Source organism: Brachyistius frenatus, unplaced genomic scaffold (genome assembly GCF_029030835.1).
Source record: "Brachyistius frenatus isolate BFR_SWC_R1_liver_20210118 unplaced genomic scaffold, ASM2903083v1 Contig_45, whole genome shotgun sequence".
NCBI lineage: Eukaryota > Metazoa > Chordata > Actinopteri > Embiotocidae > Brachyistius > Brachyistius frenatus.
In genome coordinates this window covers 1,967,560-1,991,077 of record NW_027210644.1, presented here as the reverse complement: position 1 = coordinate 1,991,077, position 23,518 = coordinate 1,967,560, and the positions used below count along the sequence as shown (strand labels likewise).

Genomic DNA, 23,518 nt, shown 5'->3' with positions numbered 1-23,518 from the left:
TGTTAAGAGTTGGTTTTAGTTATAAGGCCAGATGGTGACGTCGTTTCCACGTCCAATGGTCCACTTAGACATTCTCTTAAATAAACCAGAAATATGAATCATCTTAAACTGCAACAAAAGCAAATGCATGTGTCCTTGTTTTGTATTAAATTTGACAATTGATTGAAATGTATTTGGGTGTGAAATGAGTGTGATCAGATGTCCACTCTACATACAAATTATGGTATGTTAAATATAAAAAAATGTCTTGACTATTATGATTATTATTATTATTATTATTATTATTATGATATATTATTATTTATTTATTTTGTGTCTCCCCAGTGGAGAGATATAAACGCCCTAAGTCACCTTCTCTGGGGATCTTAAAGTCCAAGGACCGAGTCATCAGGTAGCCAAGTCCTCCTATTTATTGCCTCCTGTCTCTCTATGCTGTTCTTTTCTCTATTCACTCTCCCCTTACCCCAACTGGTCGAAGCAGATGGTCGGCCACCTCTGACTCTGGTTCTGGTTCTGTCGCAGGTTTCTTCCTGTTAAAAGGGAGTTTTTCCTTCAAACTGTTCCTCTTGTTGGAATTGTTAAATTGTTGCGTTAATTTCTACATAAGGTTATGTGATAAAGACTTTACGATCTTAAGTGCCTTGTGATGACTTGAGTTGTGATTTGCCGCTATGTAAATAAAACGGAATTTAACCTAAATAGAACTTATGTATATCTACCAGTAAAATATTTTCCTGTCTAACCGTTTTAAGCCTGTGGTGTTTGCAAGAGCCACATCTTTATCCAAGCTGTGTTTGAGCCCGCGATACACACCATCGACATGTGATATGACAATCATATCATGTGAGACTTCTTGCATCACCTCATCTTGTGCTTAAGAGAAGACTAGAGAAGCGTGGTGGGTGTGGTGAATTTTTTTTATTTTGCGAGATTTAACAGAAATTCTGCAGCACGTTTTTGATCTTCATGCCCGTTGTGTTTAACTTTCAGGGTGTAACATTTCCCCCATGAGCTTAACCTCAATTTAAATTCAGTGAACATTAGCTTGCAGGCTAATACTCTGTTAGCAGTCTTTTTGAAATACTCTCAGATCTCTCTCTCAGGAAAGTATACTGGTTGTCACTTCAACATAATCGCTGATTTTGAATTCACTGAAATCTTCCCCATTACATGAAGTAGGGTTTTAGACTTATAACCAGAAGACTGTTGGCTCTGTGTAGTGCATGGGAGCCATCCAAGTTGCCTTTTTTTCACTAGCATATACTATAATGTCATGCTTTGTATTCAAGCTGTGATGGCCGCTGTTAGAAAGGCAGTATAAAGACTGCACACATTCAACTTTTGTATCTTATTGCTGTGCCCACAGGACTTTAAAGGTAAGTAGAAACAGTTGGTCAGTGGGTGAAGTCTGGAAATGTTTTTTATTAAATTATTTTAAAAAATAAATATCTAAATATTGTGGGATCGGATAAACAACACAACAGTAAAAATAAATAAATACATAAATAAAATAAACAAGCAATTTCATAAATATCAATTGACCTTTCACAGATATTTGTCTTGCTTTTTCACTCTTCCCACACATGTTTTCCAAGTTTATTTTATCTTCCTTCAGATTATTTTAGAAGATGAAACTCCAGCAATTGGGGAACACTACTACAAAATTACTGTTTATACATTTTATTTTGAGAAAGAAATCATGGTTCTGCTGTTAATTTAGTTTCAGAGGATACATTGTGAGGCATTATACTGTGTAGACCTCCAGTTTTGACCATCTGGCATCAGTGTAGGACGCTTAAATGTAATTGTAATTAACCCGCCCGTTGTCCTTGGGTCAAAATGACCCGCAGCTGTGTTCAACCAAGTTCTATTTTATTTTCATATTTTTGGGGATCATTGGTGACAAGGAGGCTGTGAGGGTTTCTTTAAAGAATGATCACCAATGATCCCAAAAAATATAAAAATATAGAAATCAAATAGAACTTGGTTGAACACAGCTGTGGATCATTTTGACCCAAGGACAACAGGAGGGTTAAGGTTTATGTATTGATGGCGATGGCAGAGTTGTATACAAGTAATATTTAAGCCACAATTAGCCTTTTGCTGGCAACTGCCCTTGGTTCCCTCAAATACCAGGGCTGCCCGCTTTGTAACCGGCCTTGATCCACAGCTATTCTATTATTATCAACATTTTATCTTATTTACATTATGCATGCATATCTAATCTATTTCTGTTTTGGGAAAACCATGTCATCAATACAAAAATCACAATTCCTTGAACCAAGTTATTCCTTGGACATGTTGTATTTATAATTCAAGTTACTTGAATGTGTATACAGAGCACAGTCAGTATTAAAATAAACTGTATCCACTTAGGAAAGAGTCCGCACAATAGTAGACATGATATGCAGAGTATATATTCTTAAGACACACTAAAAAAGAGCTTAACATTATTTTTTTAAGAGCTTTCAATCAAAGAAAACCCTGAGTGCACGGCTACGTTTTTTTTTTTTTTTCACCGTTAGATGCGTTAGATGACCTACAGCTTGGCTTGACAACTCACAATCAACCAGATAAAGTGCTGGTTAAGACTGCCTGTAGTTGAATTCATACATGTTTGACTTTTGACAAAAGCATACAGCAGAGGAATACGAATGTCCAGGACACAGGGGTGTGTGTAAATACACACACAAAGTGCAGGGTGACATACTCCAGCTGAAGACATGTGCTGTGCTGCTTGGCAGTGCTGTGCTTGGCATATTAACCAGAGCATTACTGTTTAAAACAGCAGGTAGGGGAGCAGCAGATCCATACTTCATCATACCATTCAAAGGCCCTATTAGGCAACAATTACTAAATGGCAAGGCTTGTAAATCATACATCATTCATGTGGAGCACTCAGAAAGCGGATTAGAACACAAATGAAGACAACATTGAAAGATAGGAAATAGAGAGTCAAGGAAATGTTTGGCTTGCTGAAAACTAGAATCATGATTTTTATGAAATCTGCTTTGGATATTACATATTTATGATAATTGGAGGAAGAATCCTCGAGTTGTTTGTGACATCTGACATGTCACCAAAAAAAACAATATTATGCCAAGTACTACACTACAAATAGCAGATTCTGACAGGCTTCTCATAGTATCAGCTCAATCAATTTGGACACGAGTTTTCCTGTATCATAACCAAAAAACAGAATGCAACTAAACTGTCCAAAAAACATGTGTTCTCTTAAGAAAAGGAATTCTTCAAAACAATCAGCTTCTGTCCAACACTGACAAGCTTCACATATAAATATGGGCATGAATCATGACCTGATAATGGTGCAAGCTGAACAAGTCAGGGGCAAGTTAATACAATCATTTTTTACAGTTACATTTTTGGTTCAAATCATCTGAAAAATGTGAAACTCCTGAAGGCACTAGAGAACCATTAAAGTCATTAGGAAAAATCCTTTGGGAACCATGAATGCTTGTACAAGATTCATGAGCAATACAACTAATATTTGCCTTGATTTTTTGTTCTGGAACAATGAAGTAGTGGATTTACTAACCGAGTGACACTGGCATGTTCGTAGCATGACTACATATGCAGTTGGGATTAATTTACACTAAGGAAGCAAGACATTATAGCCACTAGTGCCTTCTATGCTACTTGTGCTTTGCGTGCCGACAAAACAGCTGTAACCTAGTGAAGCTGAATACTTCTGAAGGAGCCTTGTAGCATCTCACACCAAGACATTAGCAGTAGATCATTTGATTTGTTGTTTCTCTAGCTGGAGCTGTCTTGTTCTACCTCCCAATACCCCTGATTGGCTGAACCTTTCAGTGTAGGACTTAGGGGGTCTATTGGGAGAAATGGAATATAATATTCATAATAAATTAATTTTCATTCGTGTACAATCACCTGAAACTAATAACCATTTTATTAGAATGACCAAAGGGAACAGGTCCCCTTCCATGGAGCGCCACCATGTTTCTACAGAAGCCAGAACGGACAAACCAAACACTGGAGAGGGACATTTGCATTTTTCGCAAGTTGCATGGCCACCGTGGATTATCTTACAAGATTGCAATTTGCAACCTCACCATAGATGCCACTAAATCTTACACACTGGTCCATCAGCGGTTTATGGCTGAAGGACCAATTTCCCCCAAATGTACTCCACATTTCCTCCAAATGTGGAGGAAATGTCCTCCACATTTGGAGAGATTAATTGAAACTGAAAACACAGGAGACACCGGAATATTCAGACAGAAGTTTACACAACACTCAGTAACATGTACAGAAGAGGAACAAGGAGGAACATTACCTTTCAGCAACAACACACATATAAAATTAGATCAAACGTGTTATTATGGCTTTAGCTGAACTGTGTATAAAGCCTGGATATATGCGCTGTGTGCCTTTGCTTGCCATGATTTCATTAACAATCGGAATTTCAGCTTCTGCATTTCAATCAGCTGGGAAAACTGCACCACACATCACACAAACACTGAATTCAGGTCAGTTGAAAAGGGAGAGACAACTGATTTAACAAGTGGGCTCAAGTTTTGAATATATATATATATATATATATTTTTTTTTTTTTACAATAATGCCAGATGGGAGGAATAAGTGTTGGTTCCTTTTTTTGCACTTTGGATTTGGATTGCACATGCAGATTCTATATAAGCATACAGAATAAGTCCAGTATTCTTTTAATCTCTTCACTCCTGCTGGACCCACTTGTGTGATTGTTATAAAAATGATTCACTGTCAGAATGAAACTGTTTAAAAACATTTTTTAATTTAGAGCCCTTAAACAGGCGGTTAACTTGTCTACACAGGCCATGTAGCAAAAGCATCAACTGTTTACACTGTTAGTGTCTGTATATGATCTGTGCCATGATAGTACTGCTGTTCAATCAGAGATGTTTGATGATTACATCCACTGTTGTAAGTCTGGAGGAACTCATGCTGACCAGACTAGTTGGCAATTTACACTTGTCAAGATGTAATATGTTCTGTGGTGGCAGACATACAAATCAGTGGATAGATTTTACTCATAATTACTTTTCTGGTACCATTGTTGCATCTTTACTGTCTTTATAGCAAAACGTACCTTTTATATTTTTACCTTTAATACGTTTTGTAATTAAAGTAATGAAAAAAAAAATCTAAATTGAGAAGTGAGCGTCATCCAAATGCTGGGCCTTCTGAGTGCTTGTGTATATGCATCCATGTGTGTCCTTTTAGTTTTCCATTCTCTGCCAGAAGAGATAGCATTGTGCATTATAGCAGGCGGGCAGTAAAGTTGCTAGACAGCAATCAAACTATGTTCCTATCACACTGCTGCTGCTGCGGTCATGTGAACCAGCATCAGAGGCCACGCTGAGAGGGCTTTACAATCTGATACTCCACTCGCTCACATTCAGCCATTTCTCATACATTCTCGACAGCTTACTGTCTGACCACAAATACACAAAAACAACCTGGATCATTTACAATTCTGGGAGAAACAGACAGTCGAGAAAAGTTCTCCGAGACATTTCCGGTGACTTAAGGGCTTTTGTTTTGTGAATGTTTAATTTGAAATAGATGATAAAGTGACCAAAATTAAATAAATACAAATTATTGTTTGTGCATGCATTACAGATTCATTGGCAGTACTAAGTTTTTTCACTAATTCCTAATGCTGAAACAAATATGTCCATTGCACATTTAGCCAGTGAATCAAATCACAAAGTTGACATGCAATGCTAAGGTACATCCAAAGACTGGATTTCAGCAAGCAGCAACGATTTAAATGTTAATCTAAGCTGTTCCAGGTACATACAACTTTGTGTTAGATGTTCTGTAATTCCTTGTATTTGTTCTGTAAAAAATAGATATTTTGGTACTGATTATTGAGGAAAGTATCTACAGTTAACTCGGACTCCTTTTTACTCTTTGAAGAAAAAAACAGGAAATTAAACAGTAGTCATTGTGGTGAAATTACTTGGAATATTACTGAATTGTCTTTTCTGAGATTGTCTATAGACTTTTAGCCTTATCATGGAAATGCAGTCTCAGTCATTTCATTTGCATATGTTTGTGCAACAGAGCATTCATCTCTATGTCTCCTCATTTGCTTAAATGTACACCTGCCCCTCATTTATACATACACACATGCTTTACTATGTCCATGAGAGTATACTGTACTGGACCAAAAACCTATGAGTGATGGAAAATCTGAATGCATGTTTGGATTCGGTGTGCAAAAATGCATGAACAGCTTTTTTGCATCGGACCGAATTTTTGTTGACCTGTATAATTTTAGACTAAACACTTTTAGACTTATCCCTTGTGGTTTTCAGAAATATCAGTACGCTATCCGGTGTGGCCTTAAAGGACTTAGCTCAGCTCAGCCAAACTGCCAATATTTAATATGGCACAAGGCAGAGGTGTGTGTGTGTGTGTGTGTGTATCTCTAGGGAAATAGAATAGTTGACTGAGAGCCTCAGTCAATAAGAAAATAGGCTTCATTTTCACTGGAACTCAGTAAATGTGCTACATATAAAAACTTTTCCTTACCAATGTCTCAGCGCTAAATCAATTGTGATGGCATGTTATAAACCTAGCAATTGAAAAAACAACAGCCCAAGAAAGCTTTTCCATGCATTCATCGAAGAGGTTATGTGTTTTGAGCACAGTCTTTGATTTGTACACTGGCAGACAGGTAAGCAATATTTTGAAAAAAGAAAATGCCTAATTTCCATGCAGGACAGGCCTCTTTATGCAACTTTGTTAAAAGGTTTGAGAGGAAAAAAACAAAACCGGGAGGGAAGAAGATTATACTATCAAGCTGAACTGTCAGCATGCTGATATATCAAATGTCAAACAATACATATTCATCTGTTTGGCTGGCCACAGCAAAGAGACAGCGCTCTAGAACAGGTCCAAACAGGGAGATGGCTGACATTTCAGCATTCAGGAGACTGACAGCTGCACATAAGCAACATGCAAATACACAAACTCTCAGAAACGCCCGTACACACTCATATTTCAACACTTGGCATGTTGCAGTGAGTTTGGTTGGATGATTTTGAAGCTAAATGAGTCTCTTTTGCCATTAATCTATTTTGAAAGGTTTTTCCTGGTGTTTAAAGATAAGCTCTTTCAGTAGTTGCTCGTAACGACATCTATAGCTTAATATATTTTTTAAATCTATGCGCAGATCATTAATGTTGAAACTATTTGTGTTCTCTATAATTACAGAGTTTACTTCCATCCTACAAAAGCTTAAATAAAGATTTGCACTTTTTGAAAGAGTACATTTTCAGGACAGTTGCCGTGTGTGCACTAGCAATTTGTGCATCTTAGCCAGTGCTAACAATACAATTGTGGGATTCTTCCTAAGTAATAGATCAAACATCCTGAACTCAACCATCTGAACCTATCCTCAACCAGCAAAATATGGCAATTCTACTTTTTCTCAGTCCAAGAGCAACTGATTTCAGTTTTACCCAGTTTTATTGGTCTCAAAATATACACTTGTATTAAAGACATTTAACTATTTGCATTCACATGGTTCATTCCCAGGTTTTGTCAAGGATTGCTAGATTGAACTTACCTCTACAGGGTAACGCCGGCCATTGATACTGTGTTCAGAGCCCTCAGATCCATTGCTCGGACCCCAATGAAACTCCACTTTTTCTGCTTTAAACCTCCCTGGTAGGCCTGCTCCTCGAACAAAGTAATCATCCTTCAACATAATGGCCACTGGAAGACAGAAGAGCAGAGAAAAACAGAGATGGAGTAAAAAAAAAGATGTTGTGGTCATACATCACTGAACATCCTTTTCAGCATCCACAGTAATCATTCCTCTCAAAGAAACAGACGGAAAAAGAAAATTGGTGTCTGTCGTAGGATCACTTGAAACACAACCAAACTGTGCGTGAGGACACATACACGGCATTAAATCCCTTTAAGGTTTGAACAAACAGATAAAAGGACGTATTCTGAGGACATGCTAAAGGTAGATTTGTGTTTATCTTTTAGATTTTCTCCGAGGAGGACGTGCTCACACAAGACCATTTCTGTCATTTCCCATCAGCCTCTGAGGTGAGTTCTTAAATGAGCGGCTAATTTGCCAAGTAAAATGGTTCTCTTCAGCCAATGATAATTGCCCTTGCAGGGTCCTTTGTTATTCCATCACATTTAGCTGAAATATCGTGAGAAATAAGACAGGCCCTTATTTTCACATTCACAAATGGTTCTGAAAGAATTTCCTATGTTCCATTAACCACTGCAGTGCCTCCTTTCCCTACTCCATCAGCCAGTTCTGTCACGTGTATAGAGAAAGCACTCAAGTGAATAGGGATTCATCATTTCATCCAGATTTTGGCCTAGACTAATGAGTCATGAATTATCACCTACCCATGATAACAGTTTAATACACTCTGTTTGCATGACATACTATGAATGTTGAAATGTTCAGTTGAAAGTGGAACCCTAAAGTTGCCATATCTCAGTCAGAACTCTTTCAAGGATGGTTTATTACATCCCAGGGTCATTTTCTTCACCACTTAGAATAACATTTTATTCACCAAATAACTTTGTAAAGGTTGTAAAGAAGCAAACACTTCATCCAGAATATCTAAACTTCCCTATATGAAGGTCAAACTGACGGTGAATATACTTGAATTGTTGCCTCACAAATCGTCATTAGAGAGAAATTGTGAGTATGGTTCATTTAGAAAGTATATTTATGAACTGTGATTGAAGTTTACAAAGTGTAAGTTTATTTCAAAGCACAATTTAATACAAAAACTGTTCAAAGTGCTTTACAGAGTAATAGAACTGCAGATAATACAAATGCATTCATATTTCCCTGCATCCTGACTAGTCTCCCAGTTCCTGCCACTGAAAAACATCCCCACAGCATGATGCTGCCACCACCATGCTTCACTGCAGGGATGGTATTGGCCAGGTGATGAGCAGTGCCTGGTTTCCTCCAGACATGACGCTTGGCATTCAGGCCAAATAGTTCAATCTTTGTTTCATCAGACCAGAGCATTTTGTTTCTCATGGTCTGACAGTCCTTCAGGTGCCTTTTGGTAAACTCCAGGCGGGCTATCATGTGCCTTTTACTGAGGAGTGGCTTCCGTCTGGCCACGCTACCATACAGGCTGCTTGGTGGAGTGCTGCAGAGATGGTTGTCCTTCTGGAAGGTTCCCCTTCACAGACGTTGGAGCTCTGTCAGAGTGACCATCGGGTTCTTGGTCACCTCCCTGACTAAGGCCCTTCTCCCCCAATCGCTCAGTTTGGCCGGGCGGCCAACTCTAGGAAGAGTCCTGGTGGTTTCAAACTTCTTCCATTTACGGGTGATGGAGGCCACCGTGCTCATTGGGACCTTCAATGCTGCAGAAATTTTTCTGTACCCTTCCCCTGATCTGTGCCTCGATACAATCCTGTCTCGGAGGTCTACAGACAAGTCCTTGGACTTCATGGCTTGTTTGTGCTCTGACATGCACTGTCAACTGTGGGACCTTATATAGACGGTGTGTGTCTTTCCAAATCATGCCCAATCGACTGAATTTTTACCACAGGTGGACTCCAATCAAGTTGTAGAAACATCTCAAGGATGATCAGTGGAAACAGGATGCACCTGAGCTCAATTTTTTTGTGTCGTGGCAAAGGCTGTGAATACTTAAGTGCGTGTTATATTTTCGCTCTTTATTTTTAATAGATTTGCAAAAAAACGTTTTTCACGTTATCATTATGGGGTATTGTGTGTAAAATTTGAGGGAAAAAAATAATTTAATCCATCTTGGAATAAGGCTGTAACATAACAAAATATGGAAAAAGTGAAGCGCTGTGAATACTTTCCGGATGCACTGTACATGCCCATGCTCTTCACTGGTACTAAGCAAGAACAACAGCACTAAATGTTGTTTAGTTGTTCCGTTGTTTAGTACTACTAAACAATAGTAATACTGTTTTTTGGGGGGGTTTTTGCCTTAAGAAAATAAATACTCAACACATAATCACGTCAAAGTGATAAAAGGAAAAATGTGTATTCTATAAAGAAATGATTAAACAGTCCCTCCAGGAAAATCGCAATCACAATAAGTAATACAAATTCAAGCATTCTTCATAATTGCAATTTAGCACTTTTGCTAAATTCATGTGATTTTTCTGCAAAAGATTTACTCAACAGAAGCTTTGCGAAACATTTTACTGCATAAAGTAGCCTTTCCAAACAAAACTCACTTTATTCACAAAACAACTTCTTATTTACAATCAGCTTTGGCTCTACTATCTGGAACAAGTGGAAACACCTGAAGTGACTGGGTTTGTAGAAAATGTGATCTTGTCATTGGAATGAGGAATACTGTACATTAAATTAGGTTTATACCCACTTCAAGTTGGAGGGAACTGCACTTCTTTTTTGGTGCATACAGTAGGGCTATGTGTTAAATTAATATTATATCAAGCTCTTATTTTGGCAGCAGCCTTTGTAGGCTTTGTTCTCTATATTACAGTCACAGAATGTCTGTCCTATGTCACTTTTATAAATGTATTGTAACTTTAAGCACTTTATTTTTTTTCCCTGAGGTTCTCAAAGTTAAAAAAAATATATGAAAAAACTTTACAACTTTTTGTTTCAACAAATTACATCACAACTTTTGAGGAAAAACTGATGCAAAATCAAACATTTCTGATAACAACAATCACAAAAAAAACCTGGAGGGACTAATTAAAATAATAAATGCGATCACTTTTAACAACTTTTAATTATGTCAAAATAATCATGCATCAAATGATCATGCATTACCCTAACACATGTCTAAATGATTTACTTGATTTCAATATTGTTTGCATGACCATGTCACCAGAAGTTTAATTTGGCCAAATTTTAATTATTAATATCTTTTTTTACTTAGCGCTTTTATTGAGAGACAAAGCATAATGAGTCACCACAAAGATTTAGCAGCAGTTTGAGCGGGTTCAGTTTGTGTTCTTGTTTTTATCATGAGCCCTTCAGGGATTTCAATGTTCCTCCTTTTTTCTTCAATCATATTTTTCCTCCATCACTCGCTGATTGTACCTGTTCAGACTTTCTCTGTAAAAATACATTTTCCGGATTCATACCGTGCTGATTTGGCTTCTGGTTAGTTCAGTCACTGGGACTCTTCCTTTAATCTTGGATTAAACAGCCTCTTTTGTCACCACATCTTTCGATACACATTATACTTACTGGCTACTTGGTATAGTCATTATTGAACACTTGAATCTGCAGTATCTGGTGTAAGATACCAACAGTATAAAAGGACTGCATAGTCTATATGGATTGTATCAAGTATTTTTGTTCAGATTATTGTTTATAATTATTTTGTTTATTTTTTTACTTCTAAGAAAGAAAAATATATATATATTTCACATTCAAAGTAATAAACTACAGTCAAGTCTCGGAATCGGGTTTGTTCTGCAGGATGTGTGGGATGGTTCAGCCCCTCCCTGCCTGCTTTTATGGTTCCATCACAGCATTCAGCAGCATCTCAACCAGGTGATCTCTCCATGGATAAAATGCTCATCTGTCGTTTACAAACTACAGAAACTATGCATAATTCATGGAAAAACACAGGGACATTTGTCTTGTTAGCCATGCATTATGTAGCGGGGGGAGAGCAGAAGCTGCGCGCCATTTTGTTTCGCAGCTGTTGTTTGTGTTAGCATTTTTACATGGCTCCCTACATGCTGCAGCTCCCCAAATCCATTTAATTTATGCTCCGCTGTGTTTCTTACTTTGCAGGTGGTCATCATCATCATCATCTTTTCTTTCTATGGGTGGCCTTGGGGAGATGGATTGTATTGCTAAAGGCCTGGGGACAATCTGCATCAAACATGTGAGAAATGTTTCATGTTGACAGCAATAATGAGGTCCTCGCTTTCTCTGTATGTGTCTCTGCTTGTGCTAGTGGGTGTGAATGCTGGTGATCCTACACCTGAAGGTCAGCTACTCGGTCTACTCCCACAGAGGATGACAACACGCTGTTTGTCAGCTTCACCTGATTGAGCTGCCTGAACTCCGACAAACAGATGTCTCACATTTCAGTGACATGCAGCCACTTGCTCAAGATGCAGCGGCTGGGAAGTGGACAGGACATTGCTCTGTAACCTTAATCAGTCACTGGAAGTCTGGAACAGACATGGGTACAGCAACAAGGCTGCCAAGGGAATTTGCGAGCACTGAGGGATACTTTGTTCTTCAGCTCTTTTGTCCTTTAATCACTCTGGGATTAGTATTATGACTAGGATAGCCATATAGCCATTTTGAGATGCATTTGATCTGTCATTATATAACAATATGTTTTAAAGGATTTAGGGTGCTTAACCAAAGGATGTCACTAGTCACTAGATTTCTAAACAAAATCTGGAACTGCCTTCAATGTAATTTGCACTTTTCTCACAAAAGCCAGCAGTTTCCTGATGCTTCCAGCCTTTCAGTGTCAGTCACATATTTGGGACCTTTCACTGTCCTTAATCCACCAATTCTAAAGTGTTACTGTATCAGTGAGGCAGCAAACCGATTTTAAAAATGTTGCCATCACATGCTGTCTTTCTTTGGCCTCATATTTCACCAAGGTTCAGCTTGTGCTGAGAAGCTTTGGGCTGTCAATTGATTTTAGGAAACAGCAAGGTGAAGTAATGGATACAACAAATTGCAAATGTCCCTGAGCAATAGCTTGGTGTACAGATGAAACGATAATGGTCTCAAATGTTAAGTTTTGTTAACCCATCCATCCATCCAGACCACTTCTCTTGTCGACTTTTTTGCTCAACAATTACATCACCAGACCTCCTCCTTTGCCTCCATTATAATTACTCTGGCAACTAGTTTGCATTGTAATGTAATGGTACTGTAAATGTAGTAGCCACCATGGGGTTGTTTGTTTATGAGGGGATATTTTCAAAGTTAAAGTTTGTTGTGGTTACCCAGGTTTATGAGAATTACCACAAAAAAATAAACTCAAGAAAGAACTGTAGCTAAGAGTACAACAGCAGCACAATCTATGTAAGGTATGTTGTTTGTTCCATATGATATTTACTGTATATAGTGGGGTGTGATATCACAGCTTTTAGGGGCCACTGGCAAGTTTTTATACTTAAATACAGTACATCTGTTTAGTCAAACCAAGCTTGAAGTTGTTAGTTTGAGTAAAATCTGCTATATCTGCTCCACTTTTCTGGAGAAATAGATGAGCATGTTACAGTAGCATCTGTTGTAAAACTGTATTTTTTTTTTTTTTTTTACTGTCTGCAATGAGGTATTTAATCACACCTTTTCCATTACTGAAGTCTTCACACTCATTATCAATGTAAATGCAAATCAGGTCTTTGACATCCATATGACTTGAACCACGGGAACTCGTAAACAACTGCAGGAGCCATATTTTTAATTTCCTTCGCTGTTTCCACTGCGTAGCTGTTTTAAAAATGAGTTGACATTTGCTTGTGTGGATAGCTGTATAATTAACAGAAATGACGAATGGCATTGTAAACATGTACGGTTTAATACACAGCCAGCATTAAAAGGGGATTTTACCAGAATATTTAACATTTCACAAATAGGCTGTATATGATGATGTGGGGTTCCGGGACCTTGGAAATAGTGCCAGCCCATTCTTGCTGGTAAATCAATGCACTGAGAGTACCAGTGTTTTCCCTACCATAAAAATGCTCTGGAAGTGTGCAGTAACTGTGGCTGAACTGCTGAAGTCTTAATTTGATGAGCATCCATGAGGCAGCTGCATGAAAAAAGGAGTAATGAACAACACGACAGATGTTGGATGGTCTACAAATTATCTAATTAATGTTTGCATCATGATGCGCCAAGAGTATTTTAATAATAAAATGGTCTTGCATTGTTATTTAGCAATTTACTTGGGACTATGATTTAAATATTGAAACTTCAGTTGATGATAAGGTATTTAAGCAGATTTCTTCTGCCATGATCCACAGAACAAGTCTTGTATTTGTTGACCCCCATGAAGCCAGATTATTTACTTGGGTTGGGTTTAAAATATTTTGATACCCGAGTCAGTTATTATTATTTAAAAAAAAAAAAATAAAAAAATAATTGTTTACAGTGATTCACTATAGGAAATATAAACATGCTTTTCTGCAAAACCCAGGAACTTGCTTTAATGGACAAAAGAAGCTGAAGTTCTCAACTGTTTAACATTATGTCAGATCCAAGTAGCAGTAAGAAATATCTCGCATATATCACACAACACCAATTGCAATCAATAGCACAATACAACAACATACCAAAAACAGGAATTGGCAAGGCATAGTCATACACACAATGTGTACAATCTGTCTATTTTAATGTGCACACTTAGGTTAAGCGAATGCTCTATTTTCAAACTTTAATCAAAGCAAACATTTAAAAAGCGTATCTGTTCTGTACTTCGCAACTTTGTTGTTGTATGATTTTTGAACATTACCAATTCCTCCGATCCAATTTTGAAATTAGGATCCAAAACATTATCACAAGGCTCAGGTGAGCAGCTGTGTCCTACTGATTTAAAATGTTGCTGCTTGATATAAGATACAACAAATATATATGGTAAAGACACTTTTCTAAAACAATAAAAAAAAAAAACTCCCTCAAGAATTTTATTTAACAACCGAGTGAAGTTTGAGGTTGAAATGGATTTTTTATTTATATTTTTCTTATTGTAACTTTGACCACCATTCTGAGAATCAGAAACATTACCATGAGGCTTGATGGTTGTGTGGCATTGTTCTTTCACTTTTCATGCATGCTTAATTACGGTGCAGGAACATAAAAGGAATACCCTGCAATAAAAAGATTGAGAACAGCTAAAGATTCAAATGTTCAAAGCTCACTTATGTAAGTACTGAACTTTTTGTGTGTCAAGCACTATAATATACATTTTGCAGATGGGTATATTTGTGTTTAATCCTCAGACCAGTCACTCACAATCACTGGAGCATGTTCATTTTCAGTGCTTGGACTTTTGATGAAAGATGGGTTGTGTCCTGTTCCATCAGGATTATTGGAAAAACTTCAAGTGTGTTCTTTAGGTATTTAGATGGCTTAAGTATATATTAATAACAATAATAGTAATATTATAAATAATAATAATACATTCAATTTTATGTATAGAGGACTTTTCAAGTAATAAGCAAAAAGTGCTTTCCAAAGTCAGACAATTAAAAAAAGATAAGCGATATAAATACATGTGTAGACATACAATAATACAACCATAGCACATATGAATGTACATAAATACATGTACATACACACAAGACCCTGAGTACAATTATTTAAAACCAACAGCTGATGACCACAGATGTGTCATTTGTTAGCCGTTAGGAAAATCTTAGATTTAAAATAAAAATGTATTTCCACGTTTTAGTTGGTCTCTCTTTTTTCAACATATTAATAGTCCATTTGGAGATGACACTGTTACATATTGAAACAAACCTTTTGTATCAATATGTAAAATTAACATACAGAAACTTTCAGAGGTTTACAAAGGTTGATTTACAACTAAAAGCTTTAAAGTTACTCATGAATATCACTTTACAAGTTTGAAACCTTATTGATCCTAATTTGAGCCCATGGAAGTGTGGGGTGCTTCTTTTTTTTTTTTGTCTGTATGGAGGTTTTAGGGGATGGTTGGAGATACATTAAACACAACTGAAATTTGCACTCTGTTCTCTAACCTATTCACTAACCTATTTCAAGGCTAGGATGATCTTTGTCCTAATGCAAGTCTTAAACTAACACGAACTTAGCTTCACGATTCCTTTCAAAAATGGGCCGTGCAGCCAGTGCGGGGAATAAATGGTGTTAAACCTCATCCTAACCTAATATGTAAAGAAAACATCTTACATTTTGGGAAATACTCTTATTCACTTTCTTTTTTGAAAGATACATGTGTGGATCGATACCACTCATATGTTTGTTTGAGATTGGAAATTGCTAGCCCAACTCTGTCCAACACAAACTAAATCCACGCTCTAGCTCCTCTTCAGATCATTAAAGAACACCAGGATTTATTGGTTTTATAACCTGCACAAAAAACAAAACAAAATAAAAACAATATGTAAATAAGGTTGTTTTTTTTAGACATACTATCACTTTGACTCTTTGTATAGGCATGTTGGGTGGTCGGTCTAATGGTTTGGTTATGCTCTGGCTTTTCCTGTGCTGCCACCAACAGAATTATGCTCGGTGCACATATCCATTGGATTTGTGATATCTGTTGATGTTTTTAATAATTTCTCTTTCCACTCGTGTCTAAACTTTTTGTCCAAGATACATTGTAATATAATGTTTTCTAGTCTTATTTATTTAGTACGGTGTGATTGATATAGGATATTTGTTACTAAAGCTAAGCGGAACGGATTTATTTTCACATCTTAATGAAGCTACAGTACGCCTCGAACGAACTGGTCAGTAAATTTAAATGAATTAACACATGTGACACACACATCCTTGATCCAGCAAATTATGGGATATTAACTATTCCTGTGATAAACTAACATCTGTGCTCCAGGCACTACTCAGAATCCTGTCAGCAGTGATGACAACCACCTGTGGCCTATCCCTCTCAAAAGCCTTTGATGGGAAAGTACTATCCATCTTTGTGACAACCTGGAATTGTGAAAAATACCTGTAGCTAACAAGGAGGGTCCTCAACATGCTAAGAGAGCCAAGTGCAGATGGCCCAATGCTGAATCCTACAGGCAGTGACACCTGCCATGCCACTTGTAGTAATACGGATGCAGCGTCACTGAATGGAAATTGGATGTGTAAATGACTTGCACCTATCTTGTTTTACGATTATGTGTGGGAAAGCGATGCGGCAGATGCTGGACATGCTGACACCTGCCAATGTGTCACACTTCAGTTTTCTCTATGGACTCTGGTCTGTCATAGCATTGTACACATGAAAACATTTTGTCATAGACAACTGGCAACATTTCTTTGAACATGACCAATATTGCTATTTTGGGACAATGTCATTGTCTTAGCAAATGTGATGTGAACTGAAACATTATTTTAATTATAAAATTACAATTATGCATAAATAAATCATCTTGAAAAAAATGTTTTGGAGGAAATGCTACTGCTGTAAAAAATAATGTTCACTGATTATATTTTACACAGTTCAGGAATTATTGTGTTGTAATGTCTGTCAGGATCTCTGCCTGTCCCTGTTTGTTGTTCCCTCTGTTTCTCCGATCACCCTTTTCCTCATGGTTCCTGTCTTCTCCCACTGTTTGTTTTTGTCTGTCATGTGTTCTATGTTTTGGTCGGTGTCTGGAGGGTGTGGAGTCATTCCACTGCCCGCCTCCAGTCCCCTCCCACTAACCACACCTCATTCAGTTGGCACAGTTGGGTCTGATTCCAGTAATCACCACCTGGCAGTATATCAATCCCGGTCCTGCACTTCACCTGCATCAGTCCGTCTGATCATCTCACTTGATACCAGGCTGCAGTTCACTAAGTCCATTTGCTTATTCTGCAATTCCGGTTCTGACCCCCTGTCTGTCTCCTGCCTGCTGCAGTCTTTCCAGTGTGCCTGTCTGCTACCCTGTGGTATGTACCTGCCATCCAGTGACGATCCACCTGCACAAAAAAGCCATCCTGTGATGTTCCGTGTTGCTACCGGTTAACGTGTCTTGGCAATCCTGTGTCGGTTCACGGGAAACCACACAGTTGACCCGGCACGCTGTCCCACACCGGTCCATGGAGATCACCAGATATCCAGCCCCCCTGCTCAGACCACCTGTCTGCCACCGCTGAGGTTCCGCCCAAACTAACGCTGCCCGGTGTGTAGCGCCCTGCATTTCATCACAGGATTGCCTCCTCGGACAATAATTCGGTCATCCGAACCTCTGTGGACCGTTTTTCTAAGGCTGCCCACTTTGTCCCCCTATCCAAACTACCCTCAGCCCGTGAGACAGCTGACCTACTGGTACGTCACATGTTCCGCCTGCACGGCATCGCAGTGGACATCGTCGCCGACCGTGGCCCTTAGTTCCCATCCCCAGTCTGGAAGGCTTTCTGTACCGCCCTGGGGGCCACGGTTAATCTCACTTCTGGCTTTCACCCACAGTCCAATGGACAGACTGAGAGGCTGAACCAGGAGTTGAAAGCCATCCAGTGTTGATCCGGAGAGATCACCTGCACGAAGAAGCTGTCCTGTGTCATTCCTCGGAGATCACCAGTTGACGTGTCTTGGAAATCCTGTGTCGGTCCATGGGAAACAACACAGTTGACCTGGCCCGCTGTCCTGCATTGGTCCACGGAGATCACCAGGTATCCAGCCCTCCTGCTCAGTGTCAGTCCTCAGACACCACCTGTCTGCCTGCCTGCCGCTGTTGCTGTTCCGCCCAAACCCACGCTTTCCGGTGTGGAGTGCGGGGACGTGCTCACTAGCCAGCTTGGACCCTGTCCCTGCCCCGACCTCGGAAGGATCCTGGGTCGGTAGTGACTGTTGTTGGCTTACAGCCATTCTGGACTTGCCTCTGTGATCACACACAATCCCCTGGACTCCTCACCTGTTCTGTGTTAAGAATAAACCTGTGTTGCATCAAGTCATCTGCTGTATGTGTGTATTTGGGTTCTGTTCGAACACCACCTCATAACAATATCATGCAGCAGTCCTGAGGAGGTAGTCTGGGTTGATAATTTGGTGTACAGAGCACAGACTGCATACAGACAGAATGTGAAATAACAGAACAGTGGGGACCTCAAAGGTGATTCAAATGATTAACAAACAATATGAGCACCTTTTTACATCTCAGTCTGCTAGATTGTCCTTTTCAACACTGAGTTGAGACAATCTGCATTGGGTGTTTGTGTTGTTTGTACTGTACCTGTTTTGCCAGTGTTCTTCATAGATGTCTTGTTGGAGGATTCAGAGTCAAAACCCTCTAGTGTCAGTTCCTGATACTCTGAGGATACTTTGGTATCCTGGTCCACAATGTTGACTGGTGATTGGTTTCTCTCTCTACATCCTGGGTAGGCAGACATCCAGCCCTCGTCTGGCCCATATATACCTGAGGAAGATAAGAAAGGCAAAAGGGTCTCATCACTAGAGGGTTACATGGATATTAAACTGAGATGCATGACAGAAAAGTGACCTTTCAGAACCATCTCATGTCTTCTTAAAACAGCTGGCAGTGACCACTGCCAAGTTGAATCCTAGTTAAACATTGCTAATAGTATAACCACCATGAGCCCCAAACAGAAGCAGCTGCTGAACAAGCACAATATTTTATTCATGTGGTCAATGGAGAATCTCAAAATGTCATTGTTGTGAGCACATGTTGTATCCCTGGATGCCCAGGATGAAATCATATAATGTGAATATAATATAATTCTGTATTTGTAATTCTGTATTTCTATGCTGACCTCCTTCTCAAATTCCCCTTCAGCAGTCAGTGACAGTCACAGCATCACATAGCAGACACGACACATCCAGAGGAAACTGATATGTGCTTGTATGTGTGAATGTGTGTGTGTGTGTGTGTGTGTGTGTGTGTGTGTGTGTGTGTGTGTGTGTGTGTGTGTGTGTGTGTGTGTGTGTGTGTGTGTGGAAGGACATCCTTTGACAGTAAATGTCCGGAGTGAAAGCCTGAGGCCAGAAGAGCACTTTTGAGTCACTTTTTTGCAGAGACTGTGAGAGAAAGATAGTCAGAGGGAAAGCCAGGACTTAAATGTCAAAGGTGTTTACCAAAGAGCAGAGCTGTAGCTGCTGGGTACACTGGGGGCAGAATGTTGGATGAAGGCCCCCTCAACCCCGCCTCTGGGCAGAGTAAATTCAGAGCCAACAGGAACAAATATATGCTATATATAGCAGAGGTGTAAATAACATCAGACACTAGAATTTGCAGCAAAAACATTGTATTGTTTTCACAGGTGAAGAGGCCGCAACGTTTTGAACATAATACGAATATGAAAGTCAAGGTTTCTCTTTTGAGAGAGACTAACAATGATTACTGTATGCTGAGTTTTTAAAGTTTGGTCTTGTCCGTAAATCCGCAACTCAAACCAACGCAAATATTAGAACACTAAATCATGCACCAAATTATTACACTGAGTGAGGGTTAGTTAAACTGGCCTAAACATGGCTGTCTACATAAAAACAACATTTCAGTAATGCTCTAGAATATTTGATTGAAATATTTGTTTTTGAAATACATGGAACATACAAGGATGTTATAAGTTCCATAATAATGATGGTTGAACATGCTGTTGTGATTATGTTTCACGGCGCCTACTGTACTGGCCAGTTTTTTTCTCTTCCATCACTCTGGACTGGTCTGCGCATTACCTCATCTCACTGCAATCTGATTTGGATTATCTAACTGAAATAATAGGCACATGACCCTAATTAATTGCTCTACATTCAGCCCTATATTCAGATGTTCTCCTTTGTGCTCACAGCTGTAATGCCATTTCTCTCTCAGACAGCATTGTGAGCAGTGCAGACCAGTAATTCTCCTGTCGGTGGAAACTAGTTGATCTCTACAATGTGGAGGACAAGGCAGGATCCATTAAAAGCTTTTTTTCCATGGAGATGTGACCAAAATCAGGCAAGGGGTATTGCTTTGGCATTCACTGTGATGCGTAGGAAAAAATAGCTCAAGATCTGTTGAGACAACTGTTGAAAATAGCAATCATCCTTTCTCTGAAATACAGGAAACTGTGTAAAGGCCAATGGTAGCAAATAACTTCCCCGTCATAGGCGTATTGATGTGTTACATTGAATTGCAGACAACAGCTATTTCATGTCCGCCCAAATCCACTGGTTGGTTATGTTGTTTACGGCTAGTTTGTGTGGTTTGTATGTTTATTTAAGGTGAACTTTACTGATTTTGCACATCAAGGACAGTTCATAATCATTTGGATTACTGTACATGAATAACATGCTGTTTGTTGTATTATGAGAAATGTAAGTGTAATGTGATGTACTGGATATCATTATTAAGGTGAAGTTCACACCTCATTCTCGATCTTGGAAATGCCACTCACTACACGGTCCACTTATACCTTGCTCATGTGATGTGGGAGGAAAGGTGATGATAGGAAGGATTCTCATGTTTACACTTTGTGAGTGTTCATGTCATCAGACAATTGAAGAAGGCAGCTGCCGGTCTTCTTGTGACACTATTTCTCCTTCAGAAATATATTTACTCTTGCAGTCATAACAGTAACAAAACCAAATGTCAGCACAATTGTTGCCTAAACATCAAGTAATGGCTACAATCAGCCTGGCCACATTCAGAGGTGTTCAGGTCTCATGTTGTGATCTCACCACCTCAGGCTGACCACATTCTGTACAAAAGCTATCAACATCACAAGATGGAAGATAAGCTAAGTCTGTCTCATGCTGCTCACTCAAGCAAGCCTGAAAGAAGCTACAGGTAGCAAGAGGTAATGCTAGCTTCGCAATGTGTCAAAAATAGACCATGCGCAGCAGCATTGCTTCCCTTGACCTGGGATGATCAAATTGTGTCACAATCAAGACAATGAGAATGCATTTTAACACCAGGTGTAAATGCAAAGGCTTGTGGATCAGGTGGCAGTGACTAGATCATGTTAAAACAATGTGGCCTGCGGTAACAAGGGGAATATTTCAGACACAGCCTCAGCAGTTTGACATTTTATGTTTATGTGACTCACCCTGAACACATGCAAGAAATGAGGACCATGCTGTCTCAGAAGCTGTCTGAAAGTGGTAAGGTTGAAGAGAGCTGCCTACATACAGACCTGCTTTATCTGGCTAGTAAGGGTCAGACTATTGCAAAACATAATGTCTCACTTATGATGTATAACCCCTGTGTCACATCAGTTCAAAAGCCAGACTTAGTTTCGTGGCATTGTCACAAACTGAGTTACAGAAAGGCTTTTCAGAGACAGGTCCTGCAAGTGTGAGTGTGCTAAGCCCATTGCACTCCATTAGCCTTTGAATCTGCCAGTGAATTTAAATAAAGGAGGGGTCAGACCTCAATTTATTGGCAACGCTGAGTGGATGTACGTCTGGGTTTTCTGTAGTCAAGAGAACTGTATAACTGATCACACACAGCTTATTTCTAAATGAAAATGACTTCCATTTCTGATTAAGTTGTGGTGGCAAATGTTTCAGCAAGCAGCTGCCTTTTTACACATTCAGCAGACACAGCGGAAGGGTTTTATGCAGTAGTGGATACCTTTACCACACAAGTTTACTTTACTTTCAGCTTTATTTTGGTCTCTGCCAGCTTCCTGCTGTTCAGTTGAGAAATGCTCCATTATGTTCATCAAATAGTGTCACAATTTGCAGGAATTGAGGGATGTGGGATTTAGGATCCACATACAAACAAAGGAACTTTACTTACAATGGTGAGTAAAAAAAAAAAAAAAATCCAAGCATTAAGGAACCACACAGGGGAAGAGCAGAGTCGGAAACAGGTTGACAGGGTGATATGGAGGTTCTTGACCTGAGTTTGGGGCCCTGAGGCGCGTTCCTGGGAAGTCTGCGAGGGTTTAGGATGTCCTACTGTCAAATCATCAAGTCATCAAGTCCACGAGGGCTCTCTGGTAGACATTTTGAGCCCTTTAAGCACCATTTTTGTAAGTCTGCACTTCTGCAGACTTTGCCTCAGGGAATTACCCAGTTCATTGCAAAATTGGTGATGTATCAAATGTGGTTGTCCCGCCGCCCACAAAATATAAACAAACCAGCATGGATGGCGGTATCTGAAAGTGACAGAACTTGTTGCATGTATGTAAAGTTGTTTGCATTTTAAGTCAAACATCTGCATTGGATTTACTCATATTTATGGCTTTACTTGGTTTGGTAATTTCATCACTTTCTGTACTGGAGTGTGGGACAATGGATGAACAGAGGAAAAAAAAAAAAAAAAGATCTTATTCCTTATACCCGCCTCACTATAACCCCTAGCCTTTTCTGTGAAGCTTTCCCTTGCAAACTTCCTTGTTATTTCAGACAGGGATATGCTGGCTTGGGTGATAGGCAAGTGACTGCAGCTGCAGGAGGTGATTAGGAAACGGACAGCAGGTGAGGTGGGTGTGGCAGGCAAGAGACCGAGCATGAAGAAAAAGATAGAGGGGAGCCCTGGTGGGTGGACACGGGCAATGACATCAAACAAATCAAATTTAACAGACACAAACAGACCAGAACCATGGCAACTAGCCTGGGTCTGTCTGTGTTCTGTGAACAGGTAGTTGTACTCTGGTTTCATCAGATGTTTTTCACTGAGGCTGCTGCTGAAAACAAGGTTGATGAAAGACAGGGAGTGACCTCTCTTTCATCACACAGTAAAGTTGTCAGAAAATTCAAACAATGAGCTAAAAGACAATAAAAACCTCAGCAGCTGCAACTGCGGATTTAGCAGTGACCACTCCCTGACCTAAACATGTAATCCAGTATTAAAGTTAAAAAGTTCATTGTTTAATAATAAAAGATTTAACATACATTTAGAAACATGGGAA

The 23,518-nt window shown here is 39.2% G+C and overlaps 1 protein-coding gene across 1 annotated transcript in view; it reads right to left on the bottom strand.

Annotated features, from left to right (window-relative positions):
* The window catches only part of LOC138623620 (receptor-type tyrosine-protein phosphatase gamma-like), a 379,070-nt gene that overhangs the window by 141,014 nt on the left and 214,538 nt on the right, over positions 1–23,518 (bottom strand). Inside the window, exons 3-4 of the mRNA XM_069703240.1 lie at positions 18,895–19,077; positions 7,598–7,746 (exon numbers count right to left, since the gene is read on the bottom strand). Coding sequence (XP_069559341.1) covers positions 7,598–7,746; positions 18,895–19,077 — 332 coding nt within the window. The remainder of the gene's footprint in view (positions 1–7,597; positions 7,747–18,894; positions 19,078–23,518) is intronic.